Source organism: Mastigoproctus giganteus, chromosome 3, assembly GCF_048544385.1.
Source record: "Mastigoproctus giganteus isolate SK-2022 chromosome 3, ASM4854438v1, whole genome shotgun sequence".
NCBI classification, from domain to species: Eukaryota; Metazoa; Arthropoda; class Arachnida; order Uropygi; family Thelyphonidae; genus Mastigoproctus; species Mastigoproctus giganteus.
Genome location: NC_143577.1, coordinates 233,684,272 through 233,706,990, shown reverse-complemented (window position 1 = coordinate 233,706,990; position 22,719 = coordinate 233,684,272). Strand labels below are relative to the sequence as shown.

Below are 22,719 nucleotides of genomic sequence, written 5' to 3'. Positions count from 1 at the left end.
TTGACCACACTGAAGGGGTGCATTAAAATTCTGATTAAAAATAATAAAATGTCCACAAATTAAAATTTACTCTTCTTTGTTTTATTCATAATGCTCTATATAAGCAGAATCATGATTTTATTATATTTATGTGGTAGTTGTTTCTCACATGTAAATATTAAATGTGTCAATCTCTGAGTAAAATTAAAAGTGAAAAAATTGTGAATAATTGTATTCTACTGTATTGTGCCAGACTTGCTGAAACTAAATAATCTGCTTATTTTTTGCTTTATATCTAACTTACTATCAGGAAGTCCACTGAAATCAATGGAAAATAAAGTAGCTCTCTGAGAATTCTATTTGAAAAAAAAAAAAAAAAAAAAAAAATCCCGAAATCAATGGAAAGTTGAAAGTAAAAATGAAAGCAACTATTTGATTCTATTTATAATGACAGATTAAAATAAATATTTATATTAATAAAATATTACTTATTTAATAAATGATATTTTCTATGCAAATAGGGTTGTCCAGAATTATACACATGCATCAATAACAACTTATCCAATGTGCTCTCAATTGTTAAAGTTTAATGTGTGTGGCATATGTAAAAGTACATATTCCATGGACACTATGAACAGCCAAAACAGTTGCAGTGTCATTTGTAAAGTTGACCTTGGAAAAGGCCAATCAATGCACAATCACTGATGAGTTAGCTGACATTTGCTTTATTGTAATGTTGAAGTTAATAATTTTTTTGTGATGTACTGGTGACAACCCGTGGCATCAACATTAAAAATCAGAATTGAAACACCAAAATTGTTTGTGCTAAAGATCAAGCCTGCAATGATACCTAAAAAAAAGTTTTGTCAATGTTCTCACACCACAAGGAACCAATTCTTGATAACTTTGCAGAGAGAGAAAGTGTGTAACACTACTGTCAGATGCTAACCCGTTTTCACAAAACTAATTAAAACATCAACATTTCCAATATTGTTTTTCAAAAATAGAAAATTTTATTTGAAAATGATAGAATTTAAATTACAGACAGACATTTCACTTATAAGAAATTAGGTGCCTCCGTAACCAGGTGGGCAGGAGCAGCAATGCATAGCATACACTTCTTGATTAGACTGGGGTTCGAGCCCTTCACCACCAAATACGGAGGATGCGGAAAGGTCAGGGAATGACCACCGTATATCCTCGGAGCAATATGACTTTAGTTGCTAATGCTCCTAAAACAAAACTTCAGATGAGCAATTGTTCTATGCATGCAAATGTTTTGATATCATGAGATACTTTCCCAAAATACCTGAACCTCACCCTCCTATATAATTTTTGAAAGGACTGTTTTGTTTGACCACAATGATTCTTGACCATCATTCAGTTCATTTTCATTTTTATCATTAAATGTCACATCAAAGAATAAAATATTAGTAAAAGCAATTTAACTTGTATTACTATCTTTTTGTTTCTATTGTTTTAAAAATTAGACAGATGAAGTTCACTTTCAGCTTACTGTTTCATCAGATAACCATTTTTGATGCAATAACCATGACATCAATAGGCTATAAAATTTCTTAACACTGGAGTTGTATTGTCTTCATACAATACTGTAAACAGATATGGTTCCAGCAAGCTGGGATGACATAGAGCCAGAGCACTGATAAATAATTTGCAGCACTTGTTTCCAAACCACGTTGTCCCTCAAAATCTAGAGATCGTGACCACAAGATCCCTATATTTAAGCATGCGTGAATTCTCCTGTGGAGGATAAGCAAAGTGAACTTAATAATATTCAGAATATTATTGAACTAAAGGATCAAATACAAGAAGAAATCCAGACCATACCAGCAAATACACCACAAAGAATAACAGGAAAACCTATGCTCAATAGTGGATAGGATGCCTATCCACTAGTAAAATTTTTTTCTAAAAATTTTACTAGTGGATAGCGGATAGAAAATTTTTTTTCTAAAATGCACAACTCTTAAATACTTTAATGCTGCTTTAATTTTATAGCCCACTTTTCCATTGCCTTCTTGTATTTTTAATATGACAAGATTATTATTGCAGACCTTGTATAATTAATAAATAAAATATAATTAAATATTGCTAAAAATTTATATAATAAAAGTTCTTACCACTTTTATACACTTTGTATGTATCACTAGGACACATCCTTGAAACTAGAGGCACTGCAAAGCAAAATAAAATTTAACATTGTAAAGAATACTAAAAAGTTAAAAAAAAAAAAAAAAAAAAAAAACATATACACACAATAAAGAAATTTTTATTTTGAAAATTAAATCCAGTTAAAATTAACTTTTTTTTTTTTTTTTTTACTAAACCTTCATGTAACAGACCTTTATTAAAAAATCATATTTCATTAAACACTTATTTTATGAAGAAATAACATAACAAATATAAACAAAGATTATCAAAAATAAATGCAGTGTTTGCATGAAACATTAGTTCAGTACAGAGAAAGTTTAAAGAAAGTAAAAAAGTTAAAAAAAAAAAAAAGTATCAACATACCCCAACTTGTGAATTCCCATTTCATTTCCACATAGAAGTCAGGTGTCTACAGGAATAAAATAATAAAAAAAAAATTAAAACTTTCAAGGAACAAAACAGGAAGATGAGCCTTTAAAAATAAATGTATGACAAACTTTAATTTTAGTACAGTAAGTCCCTGACTTACATAAGCCCGAGTTATGCAAATTCGGACTTAAGTAAATTTTTTTTCACTCAATTTTTTTTTTTTTTTTTTTTTTTTTTAGGATTGTAAAATTTAAAATAGGAAAAAAAAAAAAAATAATAATTAAGGAATCAATAATGATGAACATGGCACGCACAAATTGCACAAGTGAGATACGGAGGAACGAATTTATGAAGCTGTACAAAGCTTAAAAAATAGGAATGAAGAGAAGATTCTGAAAATTTATGTTTTTATACGACTGAAGATTTCAGTGAAGGGGACACATATTTCACCATAATAACGTAAAAACCCACAGAATTCCAGCTATCGGTATTATCGCAAATGCAATAAGATCAAGTTTACTACCCCTTTATAATGAATGCCCTAACAGAAAAGCCCAATAAACCAGAATGTGTAAATTGTTTTTATTGTTTTATGGTAGTGACCTCCAGAAATGTGATTTTAGTAAAATGTGAGCTCGCGTGGGATGATAATAGTGTTTCCTCCTTAACCCTGGGAAGTTTTTTACAGAAAATTTCATTTTGACTGTTATCATGGTACTCACAAAGAGAATAGGTGAGAACAGTATTAGTAACTCTACTAAGAAAAGGAAAGTGATAGAGTCAGATCAGAAAATTAAAACAATAACAATGTATGAAAATGGTCAAACATTAACAAGTACATGCATAATTTAGATTTGTCAGTGTCAACAGTGAACACAATAATAAAGGACAAAGAGAGAATACGTGAAGCGGTGAAGGGATTGGCACCAATGAAATCAACTATAATAACCAAGACTATGAAATACATATCAGTTTTTACAGTACAATAACATGCATTCTTTTCTTATGTGCCATGCTGGCTACTTCAACCACTGTCCCCAGATAAAGTTTTTAACTGAACTAATTAAAAATATATAACTAATATTATAACAAATTAATTGAAAAATATAACTATTTTTCTTCATTCTTCTGAGGATATTATGTGGTTTTGTAATTTTGCATATCAGGGATATAGTAGCAATATTTTATTAGTCATTCCTGAGTTACATAAAACTCGACTTATGCAAGAAGTCTTGGAACGTATCTCTTACATGTGTTGGGGACTTACTGTATTAGTAGTGACAAATGATGTAAGGAAGCAAGTTTACGTAGCGTAGGTAAAAAAAAAAAAAAAACAGAGAAAACCATACCCACATGATCTGCCCATCCCTCTAATAATTTGTCTAAGCTTTCCTTAAATTTTAGACCTTAGTAAAAATTTAAGGTGGTCTATGATATCTAATGTTAAGGCTGGATTAAAGTTATATACACCCTTTGGTAGATGGAAGCAAAAATAAGAGAAAAGTTTCACTAAGGGAAACAAAAGAGCCTAAGATTTCTATTGCATTCTTCACAGCTAAAGAAAGATCTCTAAATTATAAAAAATGTTTACTATGGATAAAACCTGTTAAATATTTTATGGAAAAATAAATAAATAAAACTATTTCTTATGTCCTGATACCAGTTACTAATTGCAACTCATTTGTTATCATACAAAAAGCATGAAGGTCCTGCTTTACTAATCCAGTAAACATGTTTATATTCTTCCATGAAAGTTTTCTCCGAGCAGCACCGCACCAAGCTCTAACTGCTGCTGTGTATTATGACTGGCAATTAGGGACTTAAGAGTTCAGTATGTCAGTAATTTGGATTACATAAACAAGATTTCTGCAAACACAATAAGTACATTGTTTGTTTTGTTTTGCTAGCCATGCTTAAGAATGAATAACTCAATGCTAGGCAAAAAATTATGCAAAAATCCTTCTTAAGCTTCACCTAGCAAGCACATATTATTATAAACCGATATACAGATATCCTAATAAGTTCTTCCATCAGAATCCTTACTGGTGCAACGATGCATACATATATACACGTAGTCTCTTATACGAGGGGTTTCCGAAAAGTAAGGTAACACATTTTTTTCTTAATAATGGTGAAAGGGAATGAGATGAAATGCGGTGGACAGATAGACTTGTTAATAACGTTCAAAAAGATTGCCGGTACAGTGTTGCGGTACTGTTGCCTCACAGCAGATTCCAATTGCAAAATGGTGGCTACCGTGCGAGTGTGGTCCAAAACTGGTGTTTGTGAAGTTATTCACTTTTTGCAAGCAAAAAGGTCTTCACCAAGTGACATTCGCCATAAACTGGTTGCTGTATATGGCAAAAAGGCGATGACAAAGAAGCAGGTGTGTTTTTGGTACAATGAATTTAAAGCAGGCCGTGTTAACATTGAAGATCAACATTTGGCGGGCAGGCCTGATGTCATGGCCAGTGTACTGAGATCACCAAGGTGTTCTGTTGGTGGATTTCTTGCTGAAGGGAGGAACAATCAATTCACAGCTTTACTGTGAAACGTTGGAAAAACTGAAAATCAACATTTGACGCAAACGACCAGGCTTCCTGACAAGCACCGTGATTTTGTTGCACTGTAATCATTGGGAAATTCTGTCACATCTCTCCTACAGCCTAGACTTAGTGCCTTCAGACTTCCATTTGTTCAGCCCTCTGAAAAAACACCTTTCAGGAAAGCATTTTACTACAAATGAGGAAGTTTATCAGGCGGTGCGATGTTGGTTACTGTGTGTAGGCATGGACTTCTTCAGTACTGGTATATATAAACTGATCCATCACTGAAACAAGTGCATCAATAAAACTGGAGACTTTATGGAGAAGTAGTGCATGTTCACTTATTTCTTGGTGTGTAATCTCAACTTTGTATTATTAAACATCATCGAGAGAAAAAATGCGTTACCTTACTTTTCGGAAACCCCTTGTACATACTGGTTTTCTGTGAAATATTTTGGCAACTTTTTAATACAATTTGTCTTTCAACACATGACTGTCCTCAGCTATTTCTCATTAAGGAATGAAGACCAACTGATAGTCTGCCTCTTGCATAACCATCTGCTTGTAATTGCATACAATGTTCTACATTGCAGCATTGGAGAAGGCATAAAACTCCAAAATCCAGCGTATAGAGACCTTGTCATCTCCAAAATTCACAGTGCGATGAGATCTGTCATGTTCCCAAATCCAATGTGATACCTGTTGTACTCCCATATTCACATTGCAATGAGACTTGTATTTTGATCAAAAAGCTATGAGCCTTCGTGGTCATGTTTAAAATCATTGCTGAGGGTGTTTATGCCCTCAAAAATGGAAAAATGAATTCCTTTGATGGGTCATTCCTGAAAAATGAAGGTATGTCCCAATACTTTTGATGCAACATACTTTAAATCTAAATCCACAGCCTGTATTTAAACTGCATTAAGACAGTTAATGTACACATTTAATGCAAATATGTGATTTTTCATTAAGTGCTAAAGCTTGCTAAATTTCAGCTTTAACAGTTAAAAGTGAAGTGATTGAATAGTTGTCTTCGAATTGCCATTTTATTTATTTTTGAATATCACACTTATATTCAAAGCTTTTACTGTACAGATAGTTCACATGGTGAACTATCTGTACAGTACACATGGTGGTCAGGAGGAGCAATAATAAGAGCTGGGGGAATTTTTGAATGCTGAAAATAGAGTAATACTTCCACTCATCTCATTTTGCTGTATCTCTAATGCTTCTAAATGGAAAGTTTTCCCACCTATTGGTAGTCAGGTGTTAGCTTCTAACAACAAATTAGACATCCTGTGGCTAGTTCCTCCAAAGCAATATTAATGGGATTGACTGTGTACAGAATCAACTACAGTGGTATTATCAAAGGAATGTTAGTTAGTTTTTCTAAGATCTGCAATACAGGACTAAGTCAGGTCATGGTGTTTGTGATGAATGCTGAAATGCTCTGACTTCAGGGGAAATGGAGGATGGTCAAGTCAATGGCACCTCTTAGTTGGCAATGAAAGTAACATACTATGCAAAGAATAGAATGGAAAAATTTCACCTGACTGTTTCTGTAATGGCGGCTACTTTTTTTTTTTTTTTTTTTTTTATCAGGGACAACAACCTATAAGCAGATCAGCATACCAATCTGAAAAAGAGCTAGTATTCTAATCTCACTAATGTGTGGTGCAACGCACGCATACACGATGGAATGGACTTAATCTATTGTCTGGTGTCAATCTGTTGTGCAGCTGTCTATTATTGATTCTTACCAGAATCAATAATGGACAGCTGCACAACAGATGGTATTTGTTATGATATGTTTGGGTAATTCCTGTTTGCTGATTGATATATATAAATATAGCATTTATCATAATAAATGCTATATTTATTATGCCCACATAAATCAACTAGCCTTTAACAAGGTCATTAGAATTGCTTCCAGGCATAACCAAGACCCATTACTTATTATAAACAAAATATCAAAAAATATTTGCCCATTAAAAAAATATCCAGGTTGCATCAATATCCATTGCCTCACCTCTTTTTGTACCAATTTCAGCTAAGTAAATTCTTCACAGAATAAAGTTATAGTTATTTGTAATATTGTGGTGTATTGTGTAAATTAAACTATATACTTTAGGCATCCAAATATTTCATCAAATAGTGATTTGGATTCTGAGCTCTAACTTTTCACAAAGAAGTTTTTAAACACAGGCTACCCTAAACACAATAAAACCATAATCAAACTTGCAGCTGCCTAACAATGTTCCCCAACAGGAAAAGGGTTATACCATACCTTGGTATTATCATCAATACAGTTTCAAACAAGTATAAATCTATCTATAGATACAGTTCTTGATAAAATCAAGAAACAACTATCATTATAAACAGATAACCATAAAAAAAAAAAAAAAAAAAAAGAAAGAAAAGAAAAAAAGAGTATTCTACTCCTTTCCATAACTGGGATGCAATGTGTTATACACTGTCTCAAATCTCCTAGAAGTCCAGTTGAGAATGCATAAACATTTATAAATATCAAGAGATAATGCACTGTTTCTGTCCCGTAAACCAAGATATACTTAACTTTTGAAAGGTCAACATAACTGATATAATGCATAAGCAAGTCCCATCATTTATTACAAAGTAATGGCCATTAAAAAATCCCAAATTCCACCACTAGCCATAATGTTACCATATTTCTCCTAATGTGGGATTTTTGAAAATTCCAGTTTAAAATAGGAAATTCTTTCTTATGTACCCACCCATTTTGTTCATTAATTGATAAAAATTTTTCAATTGTTTTGAATAATAAAAATCATTAAACTTTTAACTTTCTTTCATAATATTTAATTTTCTTAATTTATTAACCCTTTTCTCCTTCACGAGTTTATAAGCACTGTGTGGGCTCTGTGCAGCAAGTTTTTTTTCACAAAATTTTGAAAATTTAAAAATGAAAACTTTGCATATAATGCTTTCAAATATAATTTGTTCTTATTTTTGCTTGGTTGTCTAATATTAGAGTGAAATTATTACAAAAATCAGATCAAAATTAAAAAAAATGCAAAAAAAAAAAAAAAATAAAATAAAAAATACAAAAGAAATAAAAATCTTACTTTTTTATGTGAAACTATCTTCTACATCTGTTATTTGTTGCTCTATTCAATTTCATCAACTATTCAATCTGGATCTGAATTCCAGAACATTTTGGCTTTTATAAGCCAAAATCAGACAATAATGGCCAATAATGTATAAGCTTGCTGTCTTGCATCAATATGCCACTACTAATGTTAATCTCTTTTTCCAAATTTAAAATCTATTTTTATGCTGTAATCTATAATTGCATCTACAATTACTTAGAAACACACATAAGAGATGGTAGAATTTATTGGAAGATTTGTCAAACGTATTTTGAAATGATCTTGAAAAATGTATACATTCATATATACTCCTCAGTGTCCAAGCAAAACATATGTTATGAACTCTAAAAATAGTTACATATTATTGCTATTAAATTTTATTATATTATTTGTGCAGATTCAATTATTTATAATTCAAAAGGTCTTATGAAAGCTACTTTTTGCCTTTTATTATTTTTCTCTTTTAGGTCTTCATCTTCTTGTCTCTTTTGTCCTTTACCTCTTTGTCACTGGAAGGGTACCTTCATTGGAAGGATACCTCTTTGTCAATGACATTGTACACAAAGAATAATTAATTTCCAGTTATTTTTACTTTTATTTGCCAATAAAAATTACTATTATATGTTATATAAGATTACAGACATAATTTAATCACTAGATAATACTTACATCTCTTATTTTTTTCAAAAGTTCAGGTATACCACCTACACGGCTGCTATACCTTTGAAAATCGCGCTTTTCAAGTACTTCTTGGACTAGTTCAGGATCACCGGTACTCACTGCTTCATGAACAACTGTGAATGATAATTATTACCAATCAGCTTCTTTTACCTACTCAACCAATCTGATTTTGTTCACTAATAATAATTTCCAAATTACATAAACAATAATACCAGTTAACATTTAAATTAATCAATCAAAAGCATGAGACTCTTGTAGTTATGAAAATAACATGTACTGTATTTATTCAGAGAAATGCTGACCTTTTGCCAAAATGAGTGCTTCCATGCATTGTGGAAGATGTTCTACTAATTTTTGGTAGAAAGTATAAAGCATTCATAAACTCTTGTAATGCATGAGCTAACTTGAGCTTGCTCTAATTCTCCATTCCAATTCATCCCAAAGATGTTCAATTGGGTTGAGGTCGAGGCTCTGTGATGGTCACTGTATTCTTTTCAAACCACGATTTCACAATATTTGATTTTGCTGTGTTGGAAGGTGCAGAGATCGTTTCATGAAACTGCTAAAGTAGGGTCAGATTTGTCCACAATATCACTGCACAAGCATTCTACAAGTTTTTACAAATGCTATCGAGGCAGTGATAGGGGGCCAGAAAACTGCTTGCTTGCTTGGGGGGTAGGAAATACACAGACAAACAGCTTAACTGGAGTTGCAGGTAGAGAGGAAAGTGACTCTTCCATTGCCACTTTTGATATATGCAGCAGAATGGAAAGCTGCATATATCAAAAGTGCATATGTCTGGGACTTTAGATGCTGCTGTAGATCATCATGGAACAAATAAATATAATGGGCTGTGTTAGGGTAACTACAAGTAAGAACATGTGCATATACACTTGCATATAAACTAATTCCAGGGGCATTGTAAATAAATTTGAAGTACTGATTAAATCATCAAATTCTACTCCACTGTAGGAACAGCAGAAACATGGTATCACTCAGACATAAGTCATGCCGAATTTGAATATGGGGAGTACAATGTATGCAGGAAGAACAGAGAGGACAGGAGAGGTGGAGGGGTTATACTTTTAGTTAAGAAGCATATTATATTTAAGGCAGTGCATCCAGGTGACATGGGCGATAAGCACAATGTTGAGTCAGTTTGGTGTGATATAAGCATTGGGAAAACAAAATTGAGGAGTGTATTATAGGCCTAATGACTAGGATGAGTATACCAAACAGCTATACAGAGAAATAGAATGGGCTGGAAAATCAGAATGTCTTGTAATGGAGGATTTTAACTTTCTAGATGTTGACTGGATATTGTGGGTTGGTCACTCGCAAGACCTTTGTGGATTTATTGGACAATTGTTTTCTATAGCAGCATGTTCGAGAGGCAACCAGAGGGAGTAATACTCTTGATCTGATTATCAGCAGTGATCACAGTGTCCGGATGTGGGATTTAATTAAAGGCATAACTACTGTCAGGAGTAAAAGGAAAGTAATTAAAGAAGCTGCTAGGCTGTTCACACCAATGAAAAGATACTGTTCAAGGCTTAGACTTAAATGGATGTCAGGTGAATTATTAAGACATGTGGAAGAAAAGAAAAGTGCATGGGACTTGTAAAAATTATCAGGTGATACAGAAGCCTATGCTAGATATACATTAGTCTGTTATCTAGTCACAAAGGAGGTTAGGCAAGTTAAGACAGATTATGGGAAGTCTCTGGCAAAGAATGCAAAGGAAACCAGCAAGGACTTCTATGCTTATATTAACAGTAGAAGGAGGGGGATTGAATCACACTGGGCCACTTGATGTCTATGAGTTAACAGTTGATGACCCTGCTTAGGTTGCAGACAAATTGAATAGGTATTTTGTGTCTACATTCACACTTGAGGAATTCCTTAGGGAAGGGGGTACCAGAAGTTTTTATACTCTAATGACAAGCTAAATGACTTTGTGATAACTGAAAAAAAGTGGACGAGAAATTGTTGAAGATGGACCTAAATAAGGCACCTGGGGGTGGATGGAATCTATCAAATTATATTATTGAGATAAGCAAATGCTTAGCCATCATTATAAGAGCATCCTTGAATTCAGAGAAGGAGCCTACAGACTGAAGATGTGCCAATGTATCTCCAATTCATAAAGAAGAATCAAAAGGCAGCAAATGAGTAATTACAGACTTGTAGGCTAACATCGGTTTCCGTGAAAATAATGGAATCACCGGTTAAACAAGTAATGCAGGACCATCTGGACAGGCATTCAATTATACTGCAATCACAGAATGGATTTCTTAGGAGCAGGCTCGTCTAACCAGTATGATAGATTACTATGATGTAATGACCAAGGAACTGGATGCAAAAAATAATTTTGACATCATATACTTGGATTTCAGGAAGGCTTTTGATACTGTTGCACATAACAGTCTGCTGTACAAACTGGAGCAATATGGCATTAACGGCAAGTTACTGCTATGGATAAAGGGATGGTTATGTGGAAGAAGACAGGGAGTGGTTATTAATGGGCACTGCTCTTTGTGGACTAATGTTATTAGTGAAGTTCCCCAGGGTTCAGTGTTGGGCCCATTGTTGTTTTCAATATTTATCAATAATACTGATGAAGTTATATCAGGGTGGTTAATGACTGTCATCAGGGTGAGCTACTACAAGATCTAGGAAAACTGATTTGATGGGCTGAGAAATGGCAGTTGAAGTTCAACACTGACAAATGTGAGGAACTGCACATGGGTAGCAGTAACATCAACTGTGTGGTAATACACAGCACCACACAGTTTAAGTTAGTGGAGAATGAAAAAGACCTTGGGGGTAATTGTGCAGTCAGACACAAAATTCTCTGAGCACGGCAGACATGCTGACAGAACAGCTCATGGGGTTTTGTCAGTAACATATAGAAATTTGCTAGAAGGGATAAGGAGGTGATTATTTCCATAGTTAAACCACATCCTGAGTATTGTATGGAGGTCTCACTTTAGGAAGCATGTAGATTTATTGGAATGGGTAAAAAGAAGGGCAACCAGACTGGTGAAGGGAACAAGAAGGATGCTTTTATCTAGAAAGACTTCATTTCTGCAAATTTCAGCATCTGTACACTAGGCATATGTGGTATGATCTGATTGATGTGTTTCAGGCCTTGAACGGATTGAGTAAGCTGAATGTTTCTTCCACTTGCTAAAACTACACACGAGGGGGCATAAATTCAAGGTGAGGAAGGCTAGTTGCAGGATAGATGTGTGGAAGTTTGCTTTCAGCCACCAGTGGGTAGTTGATTGTTGGAACAGGCTTCCAACTGTTGTGGAAGTGGATGGGTTGAATAAATTCAAGGAAGAACTAGACAAATTCTTGGAGGGTTGGGATGGGTGAACTGTGTAGTTTTTTTTTTTTTTTTTGGCTGATGCTACATAAGCTTGTTTTCTTGTATTATTTGCCGTTACTACTAAATGCATAAGCTTGTAGGCTGCAACGTTAGTGGTCCCACACTCTGAGACCAGTATGTAGAACCACAAGTACACTTAATCCATAAGACAAATAACGTCCATGGACCATAACACCTCGTCTAATTTCACAGTCGGGATGACACACTTGTGTACTGAACATGCTCTTGACATCCTCCATACCTAAATATGTCAATCAGATTGGAGGGCATTACTCATGTAGCATTATTCTCAAACTGGAAGGTAGAGTGCAATGTGCTATAATTCAGTAATACTATGGACAGAATTTCCAGCCAATCAAAGAAGGTCACTAATGTACAAAAATAAAAATAAAAAAATCCAGTAATTGAATATCCAGTTTTCTCTCTGACTGCTCACCTGCAGTGAGCAGTCAGAGAGAAAACTGGATATTCAATTACAAAAAAAAAAAAAAGTCAACAATCCATAAGATGGAAGCTTATATAGAAGGCCATTATGCCAAACATGATCAAAAGTCATTGAAATGTTGGAAAATTCTATTTTACAACATAAAATAATTTTAATAATTATTCATTTTCCAGATGCTGCAGTTTGGAGGTTAATATGATAATTATGTTAAGATTAATCAGAACTACATTTTTATAAGGAATGTGGGGAAATAAAGGAAAATTTAACTTACCAGTAAATCCATCATTATTTTCTACATTGACATCTGCACTATAACGTAAAAGAACTTTTGTGGATTCTAAATGCCCTAAAGTTACTGCTAGCATTACAGGTGTTCTTCCTCTGGGATCTTTTTGTTCTGTATTATGCTATTTAAAAAAAAAAAAAAAAAAATATATATATACAGGCATACCTCGGTTAATGTTACCTCTGATAACGAAGCTTCGATATAACGAAGTCGGCAATTTCAAGCCCCATTTAACATAAAAAAAAAATATTCCAGTTTAATCACCTGAAATCTTAAGAAATTACGGAAATCTTTGGGGCTTCTCGTGGTTGGTTCGAGAAATTTAAAAAACGGGCCAGGATCCATAGTGTAAAATTAACAGGAGAAGCTGCAAGTAAGTTTCCAGAAAAACTAAAGGAAATAATTGAACGTGAAAATTTTCCAAATTTGGTGTTCAGTGTTGACGAAAGCGGTTTGTTCTGGAAACGGCTACCAACAAAAAGCTTCATTTCTATTGAAGAAAAATCAGCTGCTGGGTTCAAAGCAGCCAAAGACCGTTTAACGTTACTCTTTGGATCAAATGCCTCTGGCAATTATAAATTAAAATTGTTATTAGTTTACCATTCAGAAAATCCGAGGGCATTAAAAGGTAACATAAAAATGAATTTACCTGTAATATGGAAAGCAAATAGAAAAGCGTGGGTTACCAAGGAGTTATTTACTGATTGGTTTGTTAACCACTTTTGTCCTGAAGTAAAACACTATTGTCAAAAAAAACAACTTTGAAGAAAAAGCTCTTTTGTTGTTAGACAATGCTCCGGGACATCCTACTGATCTTAACACGTTGGACACATGCATTCCTGTCAAAGTTGTGTTTCTTCCAGCAAACACAACTTCCCTGATTCAACCATTGGATCAGGGAGTAATAGCATCATTTAAAGCTTATTATCTGCGTCGAACATTAAGCAGTTTAACTGAACTAGAGGATAAAGAGGAAATGACAGTTAAAACTTTTTGGAAAAACTACACCATTAAAAACGCAATTGAAAACATTGATAGTTCTTGGAAAGAAGTCACTAAGAAATGCTTAAATGGAGTTTGGCGGAAAATATGGCCAGAAGTTGTACTACAAGAAGAAAATAACATCCAAGAAATTAGAAGTGAAGTTATCCAGATGGCTCAATCAATAGGTTTCGAAAATGTCGATGAAGAGGATGTTAGAAATTTATTGAATGCAGAAGATGATGGTTTTTCAATGGAAGATTTAGAAAACCTTGTTAGCAACGAAGACAAAGATAATGAAGACGAAGTTAAAGAAGTTCCTACCGAAAACGTGTTAACAACCAAAGATTTAAAAAGGTGCCTTAAATGACATTGAAAACGTTTTTAAATTTTTTTAGTGAAAATGATCCTGATTTAGGAAGAAGTGTTATAGTTAAGCGATCAGTGTTAAATGCAATAACTCCGTATAGGCAATTGTTAAATGAAAGAGAAAAAGAGCATAAACAATCAACTTTAGACTCGTATTTTAAAATGTGATTTCACTTTGTATGTAAGTTGACTGTTTATTTAATAAAACTTTTCTTTGTTCGAAAAAAAAGCTTTTCATTTTCTTTACGTAGGAACGTATCCCTATTCTGGCCATAGTATTTTTACCTCTGAAAACGAAGTTTCGCTTAACGAAGTAATTTCGTGGAACGCATCTTATTCGTTATTCGAGGTATGCCTGTATATATATATATATATATATACACATCTGTGCATGAAAAAAAAAAAGTTCAGTGAATTTCATATTGGTACTACTATAATTCAGTGATGAAACTCACCCATAATTTTTCAACTAAAAACAAAGATTTGTTTATCTTTGAATGATCCTATTTTTTTTTGCATAAATTTAGCAGATTATCCGAGGGGCGATCAAAAAATATCGAAACTGATTTTACTAGACAAAATATAGAACGATTATTAATAAGATATTATAGATTTAAAGCTATTAAATATTCATCTCTAACATATATAATAATAATAATAAACTTCTTTATTGCTGCTAAGTACGGAAAAGTACTAGAAACAATAGTTCTCATCACTGCGACATGGCCAGGAGTTTTACATTAAGGAATGATACATGTGATTAAATTGGTAAAATTAATAGTTACATGGGATATTATAAGTTACACAAAAATAAAACATGTAAATTGAAATTATAATAAATAGGAAAATATAGCATAAAACAGAACTGAACAACGTAACACAATTTGGAAGAATTTATCCCAGTTCAACAGATTCAGTCCACTCGAGGAGAATACGATGGAATTTGTAGTCGGTAACCATTTTCTGCAGGTTAATTCCAAGACAGAGCAGTTTTTTTTTTTTTTTTTTTTTTTTTTTTTAGTTGTTGGCGCATCAGCTTCTGTGGCCATAATGCACCTCCCAAGGTTTTTTGCATTTTACCGTGATCCAAACCCGAGGCAGGATTCGAACCCGCGACCTTTGGGTTGCCAAGCAGGCACTTGACCTGCCTGGCTAGCCCGGTCAGCAAAGACAGAGCAGTGCCTGAATTTTGGGGAGTGCCTGGGCAGGTAGGAAACGATTACACAGTTTCAGCCGGTTGTATTTGAGGATTAGTGTGGAGGTCTGACCTCATGGATGGCAGAGGATTGTGCAACTGACAGAAATCCTAGATGTTTGGGGCGTTTATCACTCCTGTGTACATTTTTACTGTAGTCATTAAATGCTTACTGTCAATTAACTTTGGGAGCCTAGATACATTTAGCTGCTCATCCATGTCAGTTGTGACTTCAGTAAAATTGCATTTCTGTCCAGAATGGTCGTGCATTACTTCCTTAACTAGCGATTCCATTATTTTTGCTGAAACAGACTTAACGTTAAGCTGATAGATTTATAATTACTCATGTCACCTTTTGATTTCCCTTTATGAATTTGGGATAGATTTGCACATCACCAGTTCATGGGGATCCCTGAATCCAAGGGTAGGTCTCCATGGATCTCAAGCTAGAGCAGTGGTTTTCAGCCTTTTTTTGATAACAGCATCCCTACTCAAATTTATATCTGTTAGATCCAATTCTGTGTGTGTGTACGCATATATAAAATGCGTGTACACACACACTATTAAAAAAATATATATGCTATATAATAGTTATTATAATATACAAAATTACAATTCATAATGCAAATTATATATACTTATATAATAATTTTATTCTTTATATAAGAATACTAAATAAACATCAATTATAGATAACTACAAAATTAAAAACATACCGTACAATGGAAGGTATTTAAACACTAGGTTTATAACTTTTCAATGAGATATTTGTGCCTGGTGTGATTCGCAGATCTATTTGATATTAGGTGGAATACTGGAGAGACACTCTCATTTCTTCCTCAATCGTTTGTAGTCTTTCCCTCTTGGGAGTTTTTATAGTGGTAGGCACAGAAAATCCTAACTCACATAAGCAAGGTGTAGAAAATTGCAACAGAATTACCACAGCTTTTTTTGCAATACGAGAGTATTCATTCTTCATCTCTCTCCAGAATTCTTCGATAGATACTTCTTTGTTTTAATTTCAAACTGCCATCATTACGTATTTCAATTAACTCCTCCTGATCTATGACACTGAGCTTAGAATGGCTTGAAACTGATGCAATAAATGTGTTCCTCAACCAGTCATAGTCTTCAGTATGTAAGTTTGGAAAATAGTACTGAATGTTTTTTTCCAGTGCTACAAGACGTTCAGAAATCAATGGTATTATTTCTTTATTCTTAGTTGTAGCAATGTGTGGAAACATATCTACGTTGCTTCCCTTCACCATGGTGATCCACAATCTTTACTTATCTCTCAGAGATTGGATTCTCTCAGTTGAAGATAAGATATTTTCAACTTTGCCTTGCATATTGGAATTAACTTTGTTTAAAGTTTCAAAGATATCAACTAAATAAGACAATTTGGCATACCAATTAACATCTGCAAGTAACATACAAAATTCTTCTTGCTTTTCAATGGCAAAGAAAGAATGAATCTCATCCTCCAGTTCAAATACTCTTGACAATACTTTGCCTCTAGAAAGCCATCTTGTTTCTGTATGAAGGAGAAGATTAACATGTTTTGCACCAAGATCTTCACAAAGTTTGGCAAAAAGATGTGATTTAAGAGGCCTACTTTTTATATAGTTAACCATTTTCCCAACTGTGTCTAGCACATTTTTCAGATCACTACTGAGTGTTTTCCCAACCAGCACTTCACAATGAAGAAAGCAATGTCTTGTTATGACATCACTTAACTTTCTTCACTAAAGATACAAACCCTTTCACTGAGCCGACCATTGATGGAGCACCATCTGTACAAATTCCCACACAAGAGTTCCAGCACAAACCATGAATTTCCAAGTAGGTACTTAATGTATTGAAAATATTTTGGCCTGTCGTTGTTGTTTCAAGTTCTTTACAGCAAAAAAAACTGATCTACTATTTTATCGTTATGAACAAAGTGAATAAATGCGAGTAGTTGAGCCTTTCTTCCAATATCCGTTGAGTCATCTACTTGGAATGCAAAAATTTCACTTTTCTTCACAGAGGCACATACACTTTCTTCTATGTCTGCTGACATATCACTATTATTCGAAAGAGGAATTTTTTTAACTTCATTTTCTGCTTCGCTTCCAAAGTGTCCTTACTATAGCATTGCAAGCAGGGAAGATAAGTGTCTCTGCTTCTGTGTGAGGCGTCATATTTTTAGCAATTAACTGAGCTACTAAGTAGCTGGCCTCTTGAGCTTTATTAGAAACATTGGCTATTTTGGTAAAACTTAGACTGTTTTTTTTGGTAATTTAAAAGCCTCTCAAAGTACATTCTACGCTTGTTAGCCATATGGCTATGGTTTTGGGTTAAATGTCTCTTTAATTTACTAGGCACCATTGCTTCTTTAGACAATATGTCATCACAAATAACACATTTCAGGTAGGACTATCTTCATCTCCACACCAAGTAAATCCATATTCTACATAAATGTCCAAATACTGATGATTTTTTTCCTCACAGCAGACTTGCTTGAAGAGAGAACAGTTATAATTATTCTTTCTTTACTGGAACCTCCACCTTTATCTTCTTTTTCGTCTTTACCATAATAACCACCTTGATTTTTTTTTTTTTCCCCTTAGTGACAATCATCTTCATGTCTTATTTTCTTAATAACAAACTTGTCCATCTTACTATTAAGGGTATCACAGTAACTGAAATTTGTGTTTGCATGGATCATTACAGCAACATAGGTAAACATATCAGTTGATTATTCAATAATCTCTTTAGTCATATTTACTGTGATGAAAATGAATACCAGTTTTTTCTAAGATTAGTTTTACTTCTTTAACCTTTTTCACCACACTACTTCTGCCATCTGCTTACCCTACCACTCTATATTTACTTCTGCTTGTGGAAAAGTTGATTCTTTTGTTAGGTTGGAAACACAACATGAGCTCACATTTTACTAAAGCACATTACTGGAGATCACCACCATAAAACAATAAAAACAATTTGCACTTTCCAGTTTATTGGGCTTTTCTGTTAGTGCATCTAATTACAAACAGGTAGTAAACTTGATCTTATTGCATTTGCGATAATACCAATAGCTGGAATTCTATGGGTTTTCACATTATTATGGTGAAATGTGTTTCCCCTTCTATGAAATCTTCAATCATATAAAAAACATAAATAAATTTTCAATCTTCTCCTCATTCCTATTTTTTAAGCTTCGTAAACTGTGACATAAATTAAAAAAAAAAAAAAAGTTTAACTTAAACCCAAATTACGTGGCACCCTTGAAATGTTGTTGCGGCACCCTAGGGTGCCACGGCATCCCAGTTGAAAACCACTGAGCTAGAGGCTTGCTTACCTCCTTTACTGCCTCTCTTAATATGATTGTATAGATCCCATCCACCCCAGGTGCCATTTTATGTCCAGTTTCAACAATTCCTCTTCCATGTTCCTTTCAGTTATCACAACGTAATTTAGTTGTCTGATGGAGTTTGATAAACTTCTGACCTCCTCCCACAAAGAATTCTTCATATGTGAATGTAGATGCAAAATATCAATTTAACTTGTCAGCAACCTGAGCAGGGTCATCAACAGTTAACCCACTGACATCAAGTGGCCCAATGTGATTCAACTCCTTCCTTCTACTATTAATATAAGCATAGCAGTCTTTGCTTCTTGCCTTGATATTCTTCGCCAGAGACTTCTCATAATCTGCCTTAGCTTGCTTAACCTCCTTTGTCACTTGATTACATATATAATTTATATCTACCATAGGCTTCTGTATCAGCTAATATTTTATATGCATTCCATACACTTTTCTTCTCTGTCATGTGTCTCAACAGTTCACCTGACATCCATTTGATTATAAGCCTTGAACAGTATTTTTTCGTTGGTATGAAAAGCCTATTAGTTTCTTCGATTACTTCCCTGAATGGTTCTCATTTAGAATTTGATGTTGGTAACATTATCAGTTGGTTCCACTGCACAGAATTTAAAAAAACTGTTGGAAACCACTGTAGTTACCCTTAAAAAAGTAAAAGCCTTACCCTTGAGAGCAGTTATTACTGTAATCACTGCCAGATTCTTAATGCATGTAGAAACACTGCTGATAACCAAATAAAGAGTATTGCTTCCTCTTTTTACCTCTGTAATATACTACTGTAGAAAACAGTCATCGAAGAAATCTATAAAACTCTTGTTGTGTGGAGTGACCAACCCACAAATTCCAGTCAACCTCTGAAAAGTTAAAATCCCCCATTATAAAACATTCTAATTTCTTGGCCCGCTCTATTTCTCTGTATAACTGTTTGGTATACTAATCACAATTATTAGGCCTATAACACACTACTACTCTCAAACTTGTTGTTCTTTGCAGTCATTCCAAGTAGTGATCCAGATTCTTCCTAAAATGACACTTATAGACTTGTATGCAGTACTCAAGATGCAGCCTAACCAATTCCTTATATAACAGGATAATCTCCTTGTCCTGCTGGCAAAATTTGTATAATTTAAAGTAGTAGCAGTGGCATGTAATGCAAGAAAGCAAGTGTATGAGCATATGCAGCATCAGCCAAAAAAAAAAAACACACCATTCCCTCCAAATGCCTATCCAGTTCCTCCTTAAATTTATTTAACCTATCAACTTCCACGACAGATGGAAGTCTGTTCCAGCAATTAACCACCCGCTGGCTAAAGGCAAATTTCCACACATCTATTCTACATCTGTCTTTTCTTAATTTGAATTTATGCCCCCTTAGGTTCGTAATCTGAACAAGTGGAAGGATCCCATCAGAATTCAGCGTGCTCAACCCATTCAAGGCCTTATACACCTCAATCAGATCACCACGCAGGTGCCTAGTCTCCAGCCACTGCAATTTGCAGAACTTAAGCCTCTCTTGGTAAGAGGATCCCTTCATTCCTCTCACCAATCTTGTTGTCCTTCTCTGTACACGCTCAAACAAATCTACATCCTTCCTAAAATGAGGCCTCCAGACCTGTATGCAGTACTCAAGGCCTGACCATTACCTTATACAGAGGGACAATCACCTTCTTTTCCCTGCTAGCAAAATTCCTATATATTATTGACAAAACCCTATGACCTGCCCTGGCAGTCTGTCTGCATTGCTCAGAAAACTTCATATCTGACTGAACAATTACTCCCAGGTCTTTTTCATTTTCTACCACCTTAAGTAACCTATGAGCTGTCCCTATTAGTTTGCCTCCATTACTGAGAGAACTTCATTGGACTGTACAGTTGCCATAGGTCTTTTTTTAACAGTATGAGACCCAGCACTGAACTCAGAGGGATTCTAGTAACACTAGTTCATGAAAAGCAGTTGAAATTAATAACCTGTCTCCTGCTACTCAACTATTCCTTTCAATATAAAAGTAACCTGGCCTAATGCAACAACGCTCTAATTTGTACAGCAGCCTTTCATGTGGAAAAGCATCAAAAGCTTTACTGAAATCTAAGTATATGATATATAAATCATGTTTTGCACCCAATTCATTTTTGACTATATCAGAATAGTTAACCAGATTGATTAGACAAGATCTACTTCTCTAAAAAAATCTGAACTGTGATTGCCATATAACTACTACATTTCTATCAAGATGTACCTGTATTACCTCTCTAACCACTGACTATTATTTTCTCAGGAACAGAAGTCAATCTTACATATCTGTATTACTCCCTTTGTCCCTTAATACCCTTTTTTGTATAGGTGAGGCATTTGCACAACTCCAATCTGTAGGATGCTCTCACAATTATGGCTAAATGTTTGCTTACCTCTTTTGTTGCTTCTTTATTTGAATAATTTCCATTAACCCCAGGTTAGCAGATTCTATCTATCTATGATGGAATCTATTGCATTTGGGCCCAAACCTTGAATAAAGGAGGTACAAAAAGCTTAGTAGCTTCTACAATTAGTTCACTGAACATTTCTTATTTAGAATTTTTAGTTGGTAACTGCATCGGTTGGTTCCAATGAAAATAATTAAAAAAAAAAAAAAACCTATCTTAAGACTATTGCAGCTGCCTTTGTGAAAGCAAAATTCCTTCCCTTTATATCTTTAAATACATCCCACATCGATACTATGATCACTGCCACCTGGTGGTTCCTATATATGAAGAGTCTTGATCTGATTATTTGCTGATAATCAGATCAAGATTACTGCTTTCTCTTTTTGCCTTTCTGTGTTGGAAAAAATTATATAATAAAATTAGAAATGTTCTGCTACTGTACGAGTGACCAACTTACGCATAACAGTCAATATCCGGAAATTTAAAATTCCCATTATAAGACATTCTGATTTACTGGGCCACTATTTGTCTGTATAGTTGTCCATCATACTCACTGTCATTTGGCCTATTACATACTTCCACTCTCATATTTGTTTTATGACACACCAAATTGACCCAATGTTACAATGGCAACTTGGTACAATGCCCTGAATTTATTACTTCTTAACCAAGAGATTGACTCCTTCCACACTTCCTGTCCTTAGTATCAGCAAAAATCAAAGGGTCACAGAATAATTATATATTAATTATCAGTTATCATTATGAATTTAATTATATAACTGATAATATGGGACTATCCAAAAATGTGGAATTATTTTATGATGTAGATTTTGAAATCAAGGAATTATTTTTTTTTTGAGTATATTATCCCCAGGGGGCTCACATCTGCCGAGTATGGGCTTGGCACACCCAGGGTCCTGAGCTGGATATCATCATTCTTCTCTTTCTTGGTGATTCCCTTCTACCTACCTACCTACCTCTCTCTCTCTCTCTCTCTCTCTCTCTCTCTCTCTCTCTCTTTGGGTAATTCAGAAATTTTGGCAGCATAAGCCTCAAGCTTCCTTGCACCATATGGCTAATAATAATAATAATAATAATAATAATAATATAGATGGAATGGAATAAAAAAAGATAAAAATGTGCACAGCTCTCATTCAGTTTTTGTTACTCTGATAATGCATTATAAATCAAGTAGAATTATTATGCCCACTTTTTAACTTTTTTTTGTGCTCTAAAATTGCTTATTATCTAATTGTAATTCATAAATAATCTTTTAAGAAAGTTTTCTGTCCCAGTTAAAAATAATTCAAAAAACTTAAAAATAAATTTAAAAACCTGTTAAAAATAAATTAAAAAACCTCTTAAAAATAATTCAAAAATATTCAC

The 22,719-nt window shown here is 34.0% G+C and overlaps 1 protein-coding gene across 3 annotated transcripts in view; it reads right to left on the bottom strand.

Moving 5' to 3' along the window:
• The window catches only part of LOC150088851 (ankyrin repeat domain-containing protein 13D), a 125,931-nt gene that overhangs the window by 69,964 nt on the left and 33,248 nt on the right, over positions 1-22,719 (bottom strand). For all 3 annotated transcript variants that reach the window (XM_090369701.1, XM_090369700.1, XM_090369703.1), the window contains exons 2-5: positions 12,986-13,121; positions 8,864-8,988; positions 2,515-2,560; positions 2,121-2,174 (exon numbers count right to left, since the gene is read on the bottom strand). In XM_090369701.1, the coding sequence (XP_090225827.1) occupies positions 2,121-2,174; positions 2,515-2,560; positions 8,864-8,988; positions 12,986-13,121 (361 nt within the window). The remainder of the gene's footprint in view (positions 1-2,120; positions 2,175-2,514; positions 2,561-8,863; positions 8,989-12,985; positions 13,122-22,719) is intronic.